Below are 13809 nucleotides of genomic sequence, written 5' to 3'. Positions count from 1 at the left end.
CACCCATAGAAGCCAGACACACAGAGCCTGAGCTGGGCTTATTCTCCAGTTAGAAGCTCTTCCTCCCATTGCCCTGACACCTGGCACGGGGCCCCCTTGATGTCCCATCTCACCCATCTGCACCCTCCCCCAGCTGGGCACCAGCACCCTGGCTGTTGAGGGCCAGTCACGGTGATGGATGAGGGAGTGACTCCTCAAGGGGCCCTTGTGGTTCCTCCCCCAGAGCTATTCCTGGCCTGGGCGCCTCTCCACCCTCCAGTCCTCCTGCTTGACCTGACCCCACAGCTGGGAATCGTTGGCTGGGGGTGGGGCAGCCCCTGACTATATAAGCCTGGACCTAGGTGTCCCAGGCACCCTAGAGGCCCAGCCCCCGCCCCCCAGTGCTGACCCCTGCACCCTCCAGCCTGACCCCTCAGCCAGTCCAGCAATGATGGAAAAAAACACCTCTGAGGACCCTGCCTGCAGTCCAGAGGAGACCACATCTGAATCTGCCAAGGTGCCCACTGCAGAGCCTCCCGGAGAAGTGGCAGCATCAGAGTCCACTGGGGAAGAGCAGGTGCCCAAGCCGCAGGCCCCTGCCCCTCAGATCCCTGCAGCCCCTGCAGCCACTAAGCCTGTGCCCCCAAGTGAAGGTGACTGGAGGTGGGACAGGGGGAGGAGGGAGGCAGGCATGTTGGAGTGGAGGGGAGCTCTTGGCCATGAACCTCTTCATCTCACCAGATGTCCCCAGTGCCCCACTGCTGCTGACCCTGGAGGATGTGAGCAGCAATTCTGTGACTGTGAGCTGGGAGCCCCCAGAGAGGCTAGGGAGGCTGGGCCTCCAGGGCTATGTGCTGGAGCTCTGCAGAGAGGGAGGTGAGTGCTGCACTAAGTCCTACAGACACCCAGGGAGGTTTTCATGGAGGGCTGCAGGGATAAGTGCTCAGGCCCTGTGGTTGGTCAGTCTGGGAGAGATACAGAAGGAGGGGATGCAAGCAGTGGGCTCCTCAACTCCCCACCAGCCTTTCTTGCAAGGTGCATTAGCCTCAGTCCTCCCCGTGCTCCCCTCCCAGAGCTGATCGGGTTTCAGTCTGTTAATGGCAGTGAGTCATTTGAGCAAGAAAGGGTAGGTGGGGGGGGAGTTGAGGGGCTCCCTTGTCCTCAGCTCCAAGGAGCCTCTGAATAAGAGAAGGGTAAGGGGACACTGGGTGCTCCTCTGGCAAGAAGGGAAGGAGGTGCTAAGTCTCAGAGGACCCCACAGTGTAGGAAGTGGAGAGGGAGGATCTGGAGAGGGGGATGTTAGTGTAAGAGTCAGAGGAGAAAGAGGGAATGGGGTGAGGGGGGTGCTGGCCACATACCTGCTCCCACTGTCCCCCTCCATGGCCCAAGTCCCCCTCCATGACCCAAGTCCAGCCTGGCCTCTGCCTCTGCCCCTACATTGCTGAGAGACTTTGCAAGTGTGTCCAACCCTGTCTGGGCTTCAGCAACCTCATCTCTGGCCACAGTTTCAGGGCTCTAGCATCAGGTGTCTTTAGGATGCCATTTGACAAGAAGTCAGGGAAGGCAACCAAGGGGAAAATAAGGGCCAGAGAGGGAGACCGATTTCCCCAGATCACCAGCAGGAAAAGAAGCCCCATGGAGAGGGTGCCTGCGGCCACACTGCCAAGACCTCACACTCTCTCCATCCCTCAGCCTCGGAGTGGGTGCCTGTGAATGCCCGGCCCATGATGGTGACCCAGCAGACCGTGCGGAACCTCGCTCTGGGAGACAAGTTCCTCCTGCGCGTGTCTGCAGTGAGTTCCACAGGGGCTGGCCCGCCGGCCATGCTGGACCAGCCCATCCACATCCGAGAGAACATCGGTAAAGCCCATCCTGGCCTTCTGCTCCCCTGCCCTTCCCAGACACCCTATCTAATGGAGAAACCGAGGTCAGCAGGCAGAGGGAACTAGGCAGTCATCTCCCACGTCCCACACTCACATGCACAAGCCACACCCTATCACCATCTTGCCTTAAGAAAACTCCAGGTTCCTTAGCAGCAAGGAGCCTCTGGAGGTCTAAGAAGCCATTTCTCTGAGTGGTCCAGCTCCAACGCCTTGCGGAAGGGGTTTACTGATGCTCAGAAACAAAACGTCAAGTTCCCTGGGTCACCTGCTCAATGCTAAGAGTCCATCTGAGCTTTCTCCCATCTACTCTTAAACCCTCCAGTCATTTTCTGCCCATTTCCTGTGGGCTGGGTTCCAGATGCTCTCAAAGGTTTTGGAACAGAGGGAAGGCCCTGCTTGCCCCTTCTTCCACCAAGGCCCTAGTGGCAAGAAAAAGAGGGTCTGTTAAAGGTCCATGAAGACTTCTCTGTCGCAGAGGGTGCACCTCACTGGGGCTTGGCAGGCCAGCTGCCGTCCCCATTGCTAATATTTCTATTTGCAAGGTGCCTTAGCCTCAATCCTCCCCTTGCTTCCCTCTCAGAGCTGATCGGGTTTCAGTCTGTTAATGGCAGTGAGTCATTTGGTCTGATCCGAGCTCTTTGGAGACAGCAGAGTCCCCCAGGGTGAGGAGAGACACAGGCAGGCAGGTGGCCTGAAGCCTTCTCCACCTTCCTTCTCGTTCCTCCACCAGGGGATGGACGGGTCCCGGAGGAGGCTGCACAGAACCCTGTAGTCCTAGATGAGGCCTCCAGAAGGAGAGGGGATCCACAGGGGAGGTCAAGTCTGGATTCAAAAGGAAATACTCAGCTCTGAGGCCTGAAAGACATGTGAACCATGGGGTCAGGGAGCTCAGATTCATAGACTATTGCGACCAAGCAGATCCCAAGGAGCCCAGGGCCTCCCTTGAGGTCACCCAGCCTTTTATTGGCAGTTCCATGGTCTGATGCCTACACAGGACCACTCATGCCCCACTGCACTGCAAGGCGTCTTCTCTGATGGCACCCAAAACCCAAGGACATTCCCAGCCTTTGGCTCTGGGTGACATGTGGCCCTACCTGCAGCTGCAGTATAGCCGTGTCTACTCTCATCTTAGAGGTGCAAGGAATCCCTCTTGGTTGGGAGGGTGCTGGGCCTTCCCCAGGGAATCAGGGAGCTCAGACTCTGACAGGCGCCTGAGGCCCAGCATTAACGGAGCCAGCCAGACTCAGCACCCACTTCTCCACTCAAATTCCTCTGGCAGGAGAGAAGGGGATTTCCTGAAGAGAAGAGGGAGAGGAGGCTGTGAGCAAGTGGGAAGCAGCCAGGCTCTTCCTGGGCAGGGCAGGGTGGGGGCAGTGTCCAGGATCCTTGGGTGCTCAGCTGTCCCTCCTCAGCCACCTGGAGCTGCCAAGCATTCCTGGCCCCCTGCAGCTGTCCCTAGAGCATTCCGTGCCTGAGCTCCCAGAGCCAAGTGCCTGCTCAGCTAATCCTCGGAGACACCGTGTTCCTTCTCAGTGTCTCATCCTCCTCCGCCCGGCATGCCACCAACCAACTGCTGCCACCTGTTTGCTGCGGAGGAGCTTCAGTCACGGCCCCAGCACCCCTCCCTGGGGACAGGGGTGGCGGCCACTGCAGCTTCCCTTAGAAGCCCAGGGGCTTCCATGGTTGCCCCTGACCAGATGAGGGTCAGAAGGTCATTCTTTAGCATAGCAGGGGGCTGAAAAAGGACTTCAGGAGGAACTTCCCAGCTCTGAGACTGACAATTATGGGAGGGTGACAGAGGAAGAAGCGGGTATACCTGCCCTGGCTTCATTTAGGAAGGGAAAGATCCTAAGCCTCTCAATAGGGCCTGCAGACAGAGGAATGGGCAAACACGGGTTCAAAAGGGCTTCTCTGAAAGTTCTGGGCTTGCGGGGGGTGAGGGTATTGGAGCAGGGAGGCAGCAGTTGCCTCCCCTTCCTAGAAGTGCAGCCTGACAGGTGCAGCACCAGCTCCCCAGCAGGGGGAGACAGAGAGTCAGCTGGGGCCCATCTGGTGCTTGGGAATGCCTGGGCTGCAGGGCAAATCCTGTCCTGGCAGAGTTGAGGTGCCAAGGGAGCGCCCGGGATGCTTACCAGTTCACACCTTGGAGGAGCTGACCTCCTGAAACCTCCTGCTCCCTTATGGGATTTGGGCCCTAGACCTCAGGAGAGCTTCTTCACCCTTCCCACAAGGAGAGAGCCATGGCAGCCAGCCCACACCCAGGACCCTCCTCCCAGCCAGCAACCCTCACCAGCTGTCCCCTGCCCCACCGTAGAAACCCCAACCAGCCACCCCACTGCACTGCTAAGCCCAGACTCTTGCTTTGATACAGAGGCCCCCAAGATCCGTGTCCCCCGACACCTCCGTCAGACCTACATACGCCAGGTGGGAGAGACAGTCAACCTGCAAATCCCCTTCCAGGTGAGTATTCCCCCAATGAACAATAAGAGCCTGAGTGGGAACCAGGGCCCCCATCTAAGGGGAGCCTGGGAAATAGCAGGATCTGCACGGGTCCACCGGGGACCCAGCAAGAGGGGCTCATCCTCCTGCAATCATGCACATGACTCAGTGGTGATTCTCAGACTGGGGATGGGCTGGTGGGCCCCCAGGGTGGGCTGGACACCTGGAGGATGTGGCTCTGGGCAGCACCTGTGGCTCCAGCCTCTGCCACCCTTCCTGAGAAGGGCCAATGGGGCAGGCTCCCCAGGACACAGCTCCAGAGACTACTGGAGTTAAGGGGGTGTGGGGACACTGGCACCTCCCTACACTCACCCTAGGGACTCCTCCCTGCCAGGGAAAGCCTAAGCCTCAGGCCACATGGACCCACAATGGCCATGCCCTGGACAGCCAGCGGGTGAGCGTGCGTACCGGGGACCAGGACTCCATCCTCTTCATTCGCTCGGCCCAGCGCTCCGACTCTGGCCGCTATGAGCTTACTGTGCGCCTGGAAGAGCTGGAGGCCAAGGCAACCATTGACATCCTGGTGATTGGTATGGGGCCAGGGGAACAGGGCTGCCTCACGGGAGAGCCAGAGCCTCCGACCTCGCACCCCAAAGCTGATGGCTGATGGCAGCAGGCCAAGGGAGTGTGGCGGGAGCCAAATCTTGGGTGTGGGGGCTCTGTGGCTGGCCTGGCCCTCACGCTCACTTCCCCTTGCACCCTGGGCCTGCAGAGAAACCTGGACCCCCCAGCAGTATCCGGCTCCTGGACGTCTGGGGCTGCAATGCTGCTCTTCAGTGGACACCACCCCAGGACACAGGCAACACAGAGCTCCTGGGCTACACGGTGCAGAAGGCGGACAAAAAGACAGGGGTGAGTCTGGCTGGGACACAGCAGGGTCGGGGTAGGAAGCGGTCAAGGTGGCGGGGAAGGCCCATCCCACAGAGTCTAGGGACCGAGTTCTGGTCTGCCCACTGCTAGCCTGACAACCTAGGAGGCCCTTAGCAAGACTCTTCCTCTCTGGATCTCAGATGCCTCCTAAAGACTGCGAGGAGGGCTGGCCTGGGCCGTCTGCAGCCTTTCAAGCTCTGGAGCCTGCTTCCCAAATTTTAATGTGGGCATGAGTCACCAGGGGAGCTTGCTAAGAGGCAGAGTCTGACTCAGCAGGTCCAGAGTGGGGGCTGAGAGCCTGCATTTCGAAGAAGTTTCCAGGTGATGCTGAAATTGCACACCTGTGGGCCATGCTTTGCCATGAAGGCTCTAGGAGTCTCTGAGGCTCCTACAGAGGTCACCTGAGTGACCCAAGGGCCCTTTCTCCCAGTTCAATGTCCCTGAAGCCCAAAGCTGGATAGTTCAGCATCCCAGGGTTGGGGGCATGGAATGAGTTCCCCTGAAGAGAGGGCTTCAGGGTAAGCAGGGAGGGCGAGAACAGGGGTGAGAAACGAGAGTGACACCCGGGGACCCGCAGCAATGGTTCACAGTGCTGGAGCGCTACCACCCGACCACCTGCACCGTCTCCGACCTCATCATCGGCAACTCATACTCCTTCCGGGTCTTCTCAGAGAACCTGTGTGGGCTCAGCGCCTCAGCCACCGTCACCAAGGAGCTCGCCCACATCCAGAAGGCAGGTGGGTTTGGGCCAGGTCTGGCTGTGCTGATTCTCTCCCTGTCCCTGCCTCTTCCTCAGCGTCTTCTCCACGTCCCTCTCTCTGGGCTTCTCCTGGGCGTCTGCCCCTGGAACACCCGCTGTCCCCTGACTCCACAGCTATGCATGCACACACATGAAGTGGCTGCAACGCAGTGAATGTGGTTGATTGATTTTAACAAACACATCAGAGCAAATCCACACAAATGAAAGATGCTCCTTGGGAGGCCGTGTACTTATTGCAAAGATGCTTGTGGCTGCCAGCACCACAGCAGCCGTCGAGTCTCAGGCAGTGAGTGTCCCAAGGGAATCTAGAGGGTGACCTGTGCATGGATGAGTAGTGTGCTAAAACGGGTGAGTTTGCTAAAACAGGCCTTCCAACCCCCACACACGCCACATAGATGGACAAGACAGATAAGAGTATTTACCGTCTCCACACAGGCACTGACCCTCTTGCGTCAAATCCTAAACCCCAGGCCCTTTTCCCTGTCCCCCGTCTGCCCCGAGCCCCTCCGTGACCCACCGTCTGTGTGGGTTCCAGAAGGCAAACTTTATTTAACACCAGCCTGAGCTGCACAGAATTAGGAAGAAATGTTTGTTTAAAAAAGGAAAGCCGGTCACGTCTCCAAAGACAAACACAAAGGAAACATGGTGACTGAGTTTCGAGCCTCCACCTTCTGCCAAGACGGTCTCATCCCTCTGGTTTTTCCTCCTTCTCTCCTCTGCTCCCCACCCTGACCCACCCAGCCTCAATCTCAGCCTTCTCTGCCTCTTTGGTATTGTCCAAGTTGTTGTAAATAAGCCATGACTTGCTATAGATCTAGGATCACATTCAGTCCTAACAGGTCTCCTTCACTCCTGGAAGCTCAGACTCACCCAACTTTCTCCCCTGAACCCAGATATTGCTGCCAAACCAAAAGGGTTTATTGAGCGAGACTTCTCAGAAGCCCCGTCATTCACCCAGCCCCTGGCTGACCACACCTCCACCCCTGGCTACAGCACCCAGCTGTTCTGCAGTGTCCGAGCTTCACCCAAGGTGAGGGACCAGGCCCTGCGGTGCCCTGGGCTGGTGGCAGCAGGTGGGGACAGCAGGGCTGAGGAATCCTCCGGGCATCCACACCTAAGCCTGGGGATGGCCTGCAAGAGCCCCGCCCCAGTCCACACCTCCCCAGCTCTCTTCTGACCATGCCTCCCAGCCCAAGATCATCTGGATGAAAAACAAGATGGAGATCCAGGGCAACCCCAAATACCGCGCTGTCTCTGAGCAAGGTGTCTGCACCCTGGAGATCCGGAAACCCAGCCCCTTTGATTCTGGGGTCTACACATGCAAGGCCATCAATGTGCTGGGGGAGGCATCTGTGGACTGCCGGCTAGAGGTCAAAGGTGAGAGTTTGAAGATGGGAGAACAAGAGTCAGCACCTCTCTGGAGCTGGACTAGAGGCAGCAGAGAGCTTAAAATCAAGGCAGAAGAGAAGGGGTAGTAAGATCGGGGTCGGGCTATGCCGATTACTTTCCAAGCAGGAGGGTGGGCAGGTGTAGGGGAGGGTGGGCAGGGGTAGGGGAAGGTGGGCAGGTGTAGGGGAGGGTGTGTAACTGTGAACCTTGTCAGTTCCCAGCCACTTCCCCCAAGCTCTAACTGCAGCATCTCTTCCAGCCTCAGCCACGCACTGAAGAGCCACGGGAGGAGGCTGTGATGAGGAGCCAGGTAAATGGCCAGACCCACCCCCTCTGCTACCTCTGCAGGCGGCACGGAACCAGAGAGGAAGCCGGGAACAGGGGCTGGGGGTCAGAAGGGAAGGTGGTGGTCAGCTCTGGGGACAAACTTGTGGACACAGGCAACTAGCACGCATCTCCAGAGACTCGCAGTGACGTTGCAGGGCCAGGAGATGCCGGTGTGGCCCGAAGGGGGTGACTCCGTGGGCCGCCACATGATCAGAGTCTACTCCCAGCTCTCAGTGACCTTCCGCAAGGGTGTTCTCTTTGGACACATTTCCTCATCAGAAAAGTGGGGATAACAACCTTTCCCTGCCTTCCCTCCACTGGTGGTTCTGAGGCTCTGCATAAGTACGGAAGTATCTAGAACTGCAGTGGGCAAAGCTCAGACCTGGGCCTGAGAAGGGAGGCCTGGTGAGGAAGAGGGTGCTGCTCCCCTCCCCTCTCTGCACCTCTCTGGCCTGCAGCCAAGCTCTGCTCACACCAGGGCCTCAGGGAGCATGTCCTCCCCCAGGTCCCCCAGGCCACCATCAAACTCCAGAGACACTCAAGACCCCCGCTTCCGTAGTGACGGCTGAAGGAACTGGCCCTGGTACCTGCTGGCCCCTCTATACCACTCCAGAAGTCAGGAGTGGGCCTGGTAGACCCCGGGCCAGGCTACCTGGGCTCAAGGGGTCCTGGAGGGTGCAGAGATGGGAGTGCTCCACGGAGTGGCACTGGGTGGGAAGCACTCGAATAAAGATGTGTGGTGTCACAATGCGGGACCTCTGTGCCAGTGAGCGACATCATCTACGGGGAGGCGCCGCGTCACCAGGAGGGGGGTGTCTTAACCTGTCACCATGAGGGGGGTCTCCAAATATGTCACCATGAGGAAGACGCCAGCAGGAGGGAGAGGTCTCAGGATGTCATGGGTCTGTGGGTGGGGGGGGTTCTTGACATGTGAATTTTCCAGATCTCGCTTCCTGATCAGGGTTTGCTACCCCAAGTGCGTAACTATGGAAACAGACACACCCTCTCTGGAACCTCCTTGCTGGAACGCCTCCACATGCCCCCTGTCGCAGCTCCTCCCGGCCCCCGCCGTTGCTTCCCCTCTGCTGAGGATGTCTTGTTGCTCTCAACAGTGGTGGGGGTGGGTGCCCAGCAATGTGCACTCCACAGGATTCACAGTTCTTTTATTAGTCATGTGGGCTTCCCTTGGGAGCCGGGGCACACCCCATTTCCAACAGAGGGAAGAGCCTGGAAGCAAGGCCTGGGGTTGACACTCATGTTCAGAATCCGTCAACTCGACGGCCACCTCCCCTCCCCCGCCTTGTCCTTCTACACAGGGACTCCAGGCTTGGCAGGACATGGGTTGGTCCTTCCCTCGATCCCTAAAGTCCTAGACCACCCACACCTGCAACAGAGCTTCTGAAGCCCCTGAAAATGCAGCTAAATACTAGGGGTATTGACGGATTTGCATGACAGCAAGACCGTCCCCACACTCTCAGGAGGGTGGTCTCCTCTGCCTGCTGCAGCTGGCTATACACCCCCAGGAGGGCCACAGTCCACCCCGTCCCCGGGCAGGCAGGATGCTCCCAAGAGTTGGCATGTCTAGGGTTCTCCTCTCCATCAGGCCCAGAAGCAGCAGAGACGGTGTCACCTAGGAGAGTCCAGGCCTGGCATCGGGTGGCCAGTGGTACTGGTGGCCCAGATCACAGGTAATTACACTCTAGGCCCCTCCCTGGAAAGCTCAGGGCAAGAAGGAAGGCTCAGAGCTGCCACCTCGTGGCTGTTTGAGGCCAGCACCTACCGCACGAAGCTCTCTCCCCAGGGCGCGGAGCCTGCACGCTAGAAAATACCAGAAATGATTTCTGAATCGCTTGAACCCTGGAGGCAGAGGTTGCAGTGAGCCGAGATCGAGCCATTGCACTCCAGCCTGGGCAACAAGAGCAAAACTCCATCTCAAAAAAACCAAAAAAAAGAAAGAAAGAAATGATTTCTGAACCTACCCTTTCTGCCTCTCCCACACACAATCCTGGGTAGACCCAGGGCAAGGAGAGCAGGCACCCTAGCACCTGGTATGGCCTGGGGCCCAGAGCCCTCAGACGTGGGAATGGAAGCTCCTTGATTTCTGTCCCTTAGCTGCTTCTGGCTACCCTCTCCTACAGAACAGGAGAGACAGCCAGGCCAGTGCATCCCCAACCTCTCTCCTCCCATCTGTCTCAGAGGGGATGCTCTCCTCTCCTTAAGCTGGGCCTGGGGCTGCATCACTAACACCAAAGACAAGCAGACCCCCTGCCTCACTGCAGAAGCCCAAGCACTTTCTCCCAGCCCAGGTGGCTCCTCTGCAGTCTCAGCCTCCCCAAGACCTGCCCAGGCCTGAAGCGCTGGACTGCTCGTGGGATGGTAAGGCAGGTGGGCGCTCTGAACACTCTCACCTCTAGACACCCGGTCCCTTCACAGGATCCTTGCCCTCCCAAGCCTTCTGCAGGGCCCAGAGGTGTAGGGTAGTTAACTCCTAGTGGAGGGATCATGCTCTCTGGGTATCTCTTCAGAGCCTCCCCCATGCCCCCGACCCACAGCCCAGCTGGGGCAGGCTCAGGGAGACCCCTGGGACAGCGGGCAGGGGAGGACTGGACTGAGACCCCGCTGGATGTGGGCTGGTGAGAGCAGAAGGCGGGGTCTAGTCATCAGGCCTTTCTTCTGGGAGATCCTCGTCAATGGGGGGTGCAGGCTGGCAGCGGAAATGGTCATTCCAAATCTTAAGGAAGGTGACCCGGAACTTCTGGATTCGGAAGGCATAGACAATGGGGTTCATGGCCGAGTTGCCGTGCGTGAGGAAGATGGCAATGTAGGTGAGGATGCTGGGCTTGTGGCAGGACGGGCAGAAGAGGGTGATGCAGTTGAGGATGTGCAAAGGCAGCCAGCTGAGGGCAAAGAGGAAGAGGATGAGGGCCAGCGACTTGGCGATCTTCAGCTCCTTCCCATAGTACTTCTGCGGGTCGCCGGAGGAGGCCGACACCTTCTTGTTGAGCTGCTTTCGGATCAGGTAGAAGACCTCCAGGTAGATGAGGACCATGAGGAGCAACGGGGGCAGCACCCACACGAAGAAGTTGAAGTAGACCATGTACTCCATGCTGATGACCTTCTCGAACTCACACTTGATCACGGGCTCCCCCACACTGCCGTTGGCCGCCCAGGCCCGCTCCACTGCACTCAGATTGTTCCAGCCAAACATAGGGGTCAGCCCCACCACGAAAGAGAGGATCCAGCAGCCGGCGATGGCCACCGCTGCCCTCCGGGGGGTCACCACCATCTTGTACCTGGGAGAGAGGAGGGCAGAGTGTCAGGATCTGCCTCCCAGCTGCCTCGAAGGGCCCCTCCGAGGCACACCTGGCCTCCAGGGGCCTCTAAGAGGAGCCCCCTCCCCATCCAGGGCCCGGTGAGCGGGGAGGTGTGTGTCTTTTGCTCGAAGGTTGAGTCTTCAGGATCTAAGATTTAGTGCTTGCCATGCATTGGCTCATTCTCCTGCGAAGAGAGGAAATCCTGATTAATGACAAAAGTAGTGATAGAAAATCACAAAGGACCTCCTTTAGAAATGTCGAGGAAGTGACCACAGTAAAAATTGCTCCCATGCACTCAGCACGCCCTCCCTGGTTATCTCGCCATTGCTTCATGACGGCCTGCATCGCATAGGAAGGCACCGGCAGAATGAGGACCGCCCAACTGACAGGTGAGGAAACTGAGGTTCAAAGTAGTCACAGGATCTGCCCAAGGCCACATGGAAGGTGGCAGTGCTGTCCCTTGCTTCCTAAAACACATCTAAACACTGACCAAAACAGCCAGCTAATTAACAAACCATCTATCCCTTCTCTTGGGCCAGCAAACACAACTGTCATTTCAAAAAATCTTTCACACAACTCCCCTTCTTTGGGCCTTGCCCATACTCCCCGGCCAGTGCCTCACCTCCCGCCTCCATATCAACTTCTTGTTTCCCCTCCTGATCACCGTGTAGCACTTACCTCCAAAGGGCTTGATCTCAAGAATCAGCTCTGCATTCCCAAGCTAACTGAGAATGATGCTCAGGAAAGGAACTGACATTCACTGAGCATCTACTACATGCTAGATACTTTCACTCATTCACTCATGCATTTACCCATGCATACATGGATGCATTCATTCAGCACCAACACCTAAGAGAAGCAGACTCCCCTGCCTCATTTGTCGAGTGCTTTCTGTGCTAGGCATTGCTCTCTGTGCTAAGATAAAAGATCCCCGCTTTTACATATCTCACATTTTGGGTGAAGAGACACATAACACAAAAGCAAGAAAATAAACAAGACAACTACAGATCATTTTATGTCCTTTAAAGGAAATAGGCTGCATCAAGAGACAGAGCTTTCTAACTTTTTTCACGTCACAAAGAAGATGGAAACATCTGGATGACAAGGCTGCTCATGAGCCACAAGGGTTGGGTGTTTTCATATCTCAGGGGTTCCTACTTCCCTTTAAACCAATCTAGCCAGCAGCCGTGGCGGCTTCTGCCTACACACTGGCCTTGGAGACAGTGCCAAGGGTTGGGTCTCACCCAGCTCTGTGCTGAGGAGCCGGCTGAACAGCAGCAGCTTGCCCAGTTGTTATTTTCCAATGCGGCTTCTGAAATTGATGGAGTGCCCGCTCGAGCACATAAACAGCTCCTGAGACCCAGAAGTATGACGGGAGAGGCTGCCGACTGCTTCCTTCTGCCCCAGGACGCAGAATCTGCAGCCTTCTCCTGAATGATATGATGCTTAAAGTCTCTCTCGCCCCGGACAATGCTTCTCCTAGACCCTTTACCATCTATCAAAGCTCACCTGCTCTGTGAAGGCTATGGCGGTAGGAAGGGGGACAGTTTGCAGAGTGGGAGGAACCAGATGCCCCCTCTCCACCCCACCTAGAAGATAAGGACTAGAAGAGACGTTTGGAATCTCATTTTCCATCCCATCATTGTCCCAGTGAAGAAATTGAGTAGATGACTCCAACACCTTTAGAGCAGTTCCCTTCCCCAACTCTGTGATCACAGGATCCTTGTGCCCCAAGCCACCACCAAAGGGCCTTGAGAGGTGACGAGGTCACTTATGCCTCTGAAGTTTTCTTAGATACAATCCTCACTCTCTTGCTGTAATTGAAGCCCATTCCCTCCTCTGTATCCTCAGCAGAATGGCCAGGCCTGGTACAGACACTGGGAGTCAGAAGACCCAAATCTGGGCAGCCAGTCTGCAACTTGCTAGCTCAGTTTCTCCTCTGTAAAGGAGAGCTACTTCAGAGGGAGAGGATCAAGTGAAATACTATGTGTGAAAGTACTCTGTAAACACCCGACCAGTATTCCTTTGCCTGAGCCCTTCTTACCCCTCCAAGCTCCTAGACAAATGCCCATCTGGAAAACTCCAGTATCTCTAGATGCTCAGCAAACACAGCCGAAAGGCTATTTAAACATCTCACTCATGTCTTGTTCCTGACCATCTCAAAGTGTTCCCCATGTGTCCTCTCAGATACGGTGGGAAAAGTTCTGGGCGTGAGTACACGGTGAAAGACCAAAGTAACGTCAGTCATTCTGAAGGCTAAGGGATGCTGTCTCAGCAGTCACACAGTGGAGAGTGGGGCCAGGTCCCCGGGTGAACCTCAGCAAGGAAAGAGAGCTGCCGCTGCAGAGAGAAGGACGGGGCCAGGTGTCCTGCCTACGCCCACAGCCCATCACATCTGCCATTTATACCACATTGATCATTTACAAATGCCTTTCTCAGTCCTGTCTCAGGTAATCCCCATAACCGCTGCTGTGGTGAGCACAGCAGATGAGGGAATCCCCATTTCACAGATTAGAAGCTCCACTGGCCTGGGCCTCCTGACTCCAAGCCCAGCTCTCCTTCAGGGTACCAGGCTGACTGTGGGTTGTTGAGATGCAGATGATTGGCACGTTGAAAACATCCCCTGCCTAAGAGATTTAAAATGGGAACTTCTAGGCCCTGCCCAAGGAGGGCACCACCCAGAGTCAGTGGGGAGGGCCAGGTGACCTCCGGTGCTGCCGTCCAGCCTATAGATTAGGAGATCCAGCCTGGGACCCATATCTGGGCAGTGATGATCTGTGGAGAGAGG

At 56.9% G+C, this 13809-nt stretch overlaps 2 protein-coding genes across 6 annotated transcripts in view; one reads left to right on the top strand and one right to left on the bottom strand.

The window, feature by feature from the left end:
* Positions 1–339: 339 nt before the first annotated feature.
* On the top strand, positions 340–8457 carry MYBPH (myosin binding protein H). The gene is made up of 11 exons (XM_032288799.1): positions 340–632; positions 721–855; positions 1672–1839; positions 4234–4322; positions 4696–4891; positions 5074–5213; positions 5809–5968; positions 6885–7021; positions 7182–7368; positions 7640–7690; positions 8213–8457. The coding sequence occupies exons 1-10, from the start codon at positions 428–430 to the stop codon at positions 7654–7656; spliced, it is 1434 nt and encodes a 477-aa protein (XP_032144690.1). The 5' UTR covers positions 340–427; the 3' UTR covers positions 7657–7690; positions 8213–8457.
* Positions 8458–9811: 1354 nt separating this feature from the next.
* ADORA1 (adenosine A1 receptor) overlaps positions 9812–13809 on the bottom strand; it is a 38468-nt gene continuing 34470 nt past the window's right edge. For 4 of the 5 annotated variants that reach the window (XM_032288802.1, XM_032288801.1, XM_032288805.1 and 1 more), the window contains one exon: positions 9812–11000. In XM_032288802.1, coding sequence (XP_032144693.1) covers positions 10361–11000 — 640 coding nt within the window. In that variant the 3' untranslated portion in view covers positions 9812–10360. Of the gene's footprint in view, positions 11206–13809 lie in introns of all 5 variants that reach the window. The other variant, XM_032288803.1, reaches the window with a different exon arrangement.

The sequence above is a fragment of the Sapajus apella genome, unplaced genomic scaffold, assembly GCF_009761245.1.
Source record: "Sapajus apella isolate SASKATOON/1434 unplaced genomic scaffold, GSC_monkey_1.0 scaffold22, whole genome shotgun sequence".
Classification (NCBI taxonomy): domain Eukaryota; kingdom Metazoa; phylum Chordata; class Mammalia; order Primates; family Cebidae; genus Sapajus; species Sapajus apella.
Note: the sequence above shows the minus strand (reverse complement) of the source record. Positions and strands in the feature narration are given on the sequence as shown.

What these genes read in the sequence shown, in the direction of transcription:
- MYBPH (XM_032288799.1), top strand. Translation starts at nt 428, where the DNA reads ATGATGGAAAAAAACACCTCTGAGGACCCTGCCTGCAGTCCAGAGGAG. An exon ending in GGAGCTCTGCAGAGAGGGAG is followed by an intron (nt 856 to 1,671) that starts GTGAGTGCTGCA and finishes TCCATCCCTCAG; the next exon opens with CCTCGGAGTGGGTGCCTGTG. An exon ending in GTGTCCGAGCTTCACCCAAG is followed by an intron (nt 7,022 to 7,181) that starts GTGAGGGACCAG and finishes CATGCCTCCCAG; the next exon opens with CCCAAGATCATCTGGATGAA.